Raw genomic sequence first — 1,740 nt, forward strand, 5'->3', positions numbered from 1 at the left:
CTCTCTCTCTCTCTCTCTCTCTCTCCCTCTCTCTCTCTCTCAGGTTTCCATAACAGGCTTTAAAAGTAATCGATTGACAATTATGCAATGTCCTCCTTTCACAGTGGTATTAAATTCTCGCTGGGAATTTTTCCTCATTGATATTAATTGTCGTGACAGGCACTTGTTTTTTTTTTTACACGGTTGCCAGATAATTTTTCAGGCTTCCAATCTAGTTGGTGCGAAAAGAACTACCAAAATTTGCCTAACACTGCCAAACTCCACCATGGACGATATGTTTGTGTTTTACATGATTGTGTTTTACATGATGTAAAAGCAAACTTTCATCGATCATCAGCAGATGTCGGCAATGCTTATAGATGTTCACGGATGTACATATTACAGATGATAACAAGAATAAAACAAAAGTAAAGAAAACTGCCAACCTCCCCTCACCTCCGCTGTTAAATGGCTAAGAGACTTTCTTCTCGTCAAACAACTTTAAAAACGGCTAAAATTATTACCTTTAGTCAGAAATCTACCAAACTGGCAACCCTTCGCCATTACATTACCGACGGAATTATGAACTACTGTAGATTCTACTCTCTCACCCGAATGGTTCCCTCCGACGACTTTCTGCGTCTTGTGGCGTAGTCTGGCCGTCTGCGACAGACACAGCAGAAGACAAGCTTCTTCATCCACATAGCCAGATAGTACACTGATTTCGGGCTGATGATCAAGTTGAACGGGGAAGGTAGGGTTGATCCTTCGTCGAAATAACCCATCCAGAGTTTGGATCTTGCGAACTTCCACTCCATGTCGGCGTGGTTCTGGGAAAAAGAGTGTGACAAATTATGATGAAAATTCATTCTTTTGCTTCCTCGTACAAGGGCTAATCGAAACGGCAGAGCGGGGGACGACTTAACACTGACACTAGAGTCTCTTAATCTTATACAAAGTAATGCATAAAGATCCACAGTTGTATAGGGCACCTCCTCGGCTTTCGTAGAAGTGGAGCCTGGAGAGGCGAGGCACGTTTCATTTGGAAGGCTAAACTCCACCGTTTTAGGATTCATCATTAACTGCTCTATTTTTTTTAAATAGGGTTCTATACGTCATCATTTCTGTCTTTTGTTTTAGCCCATTATGGATTGGTACAGTAACTTTCGCAGCTTTGTTGTTATGTTAACGTTGTTAAGCAGCGGTAGTAGCTTTAAAACCCAGTGTTGTCGTTTTATAACCCAGTGAAATAAACTGTTTTTTTAAATGGAGTTTTTAGAAAAATAATATCATTTATTTTTTGTCTGAATATTTGTGTTCTTTTTTATATTCTTTCAAAACGTGGGAGTTCTTTATGGCCCACCCTGTATGACGAGCTTACTGGGTGGGGAGAGATAAAAGTCATCAGACAATTGAAGTTAAAAATGCTCGGAAGAAGATTTGAACGAGAGCTTCCCCGTGCGGAAACGCTTCGGGATATCAACCGAGAGAAGGGAAACGCGAGGGGAGAGAGAGAGGAAAGATATGGGACTGAAGTGTTATAATAAAAACAAGAGTAATTTGAAAACAAACACAGTATTACAATGGGTATTGTACGTTGTGCGATATGAAAGAGAAAGTGTGTGTGCTTTCATTCTTTAAATTTCAATCATTTTTCAGGGTACGATAGGATCTGAGTTCAATGCGGTGTGTGTGTGTGTGTGTGTGTGTGTGTGTGTGTGTGTGTGTGTGTGTGTCTGTGTCTGTGTGTGTTTGTGTGTG

General features: G+C 40.6%; 1 protein-coding gene across 1 annotated transcript in view; it reads right to left on the reverse strand.

Annotated features, from left to right (window-relative positions):
* LOC101854586 (transient-receptor-potential-like protein) overlaps positions 1 to 1,740 on the reverse strand; it is a gene marked incomplete at its 3' end in the record, with an annotated part of 68,424 nt that overhangs the window by 9,958 nt on the left and 56,726 nt on the right. Inside the window, 1 exon segment of the mRNA XM_035970984.1 lies at positions 591 to 809. Within this exon segment, the coding sequence (XP_035826877.1) occupies positions 591 to 809 (219 nt within the window).

The sequence above is a fragment of the Aplysia californica genome, unplaced genomic scaffold (assembly GCF_000002075.1).
Source record: "Aplysia californica isolate F4 #8 unplaced genomic scaffold, AplCal3.0 scaffold00355, whole genome shotgun sequence".
In the NCBI taxonomy this organism is placed as follows: domain Eukaryota; kingdom Metazoa; phylum Mollusca; class Gastropoda; order Aplysiida; family Aplysiidae; genus Aplysia; species Aplysia californica.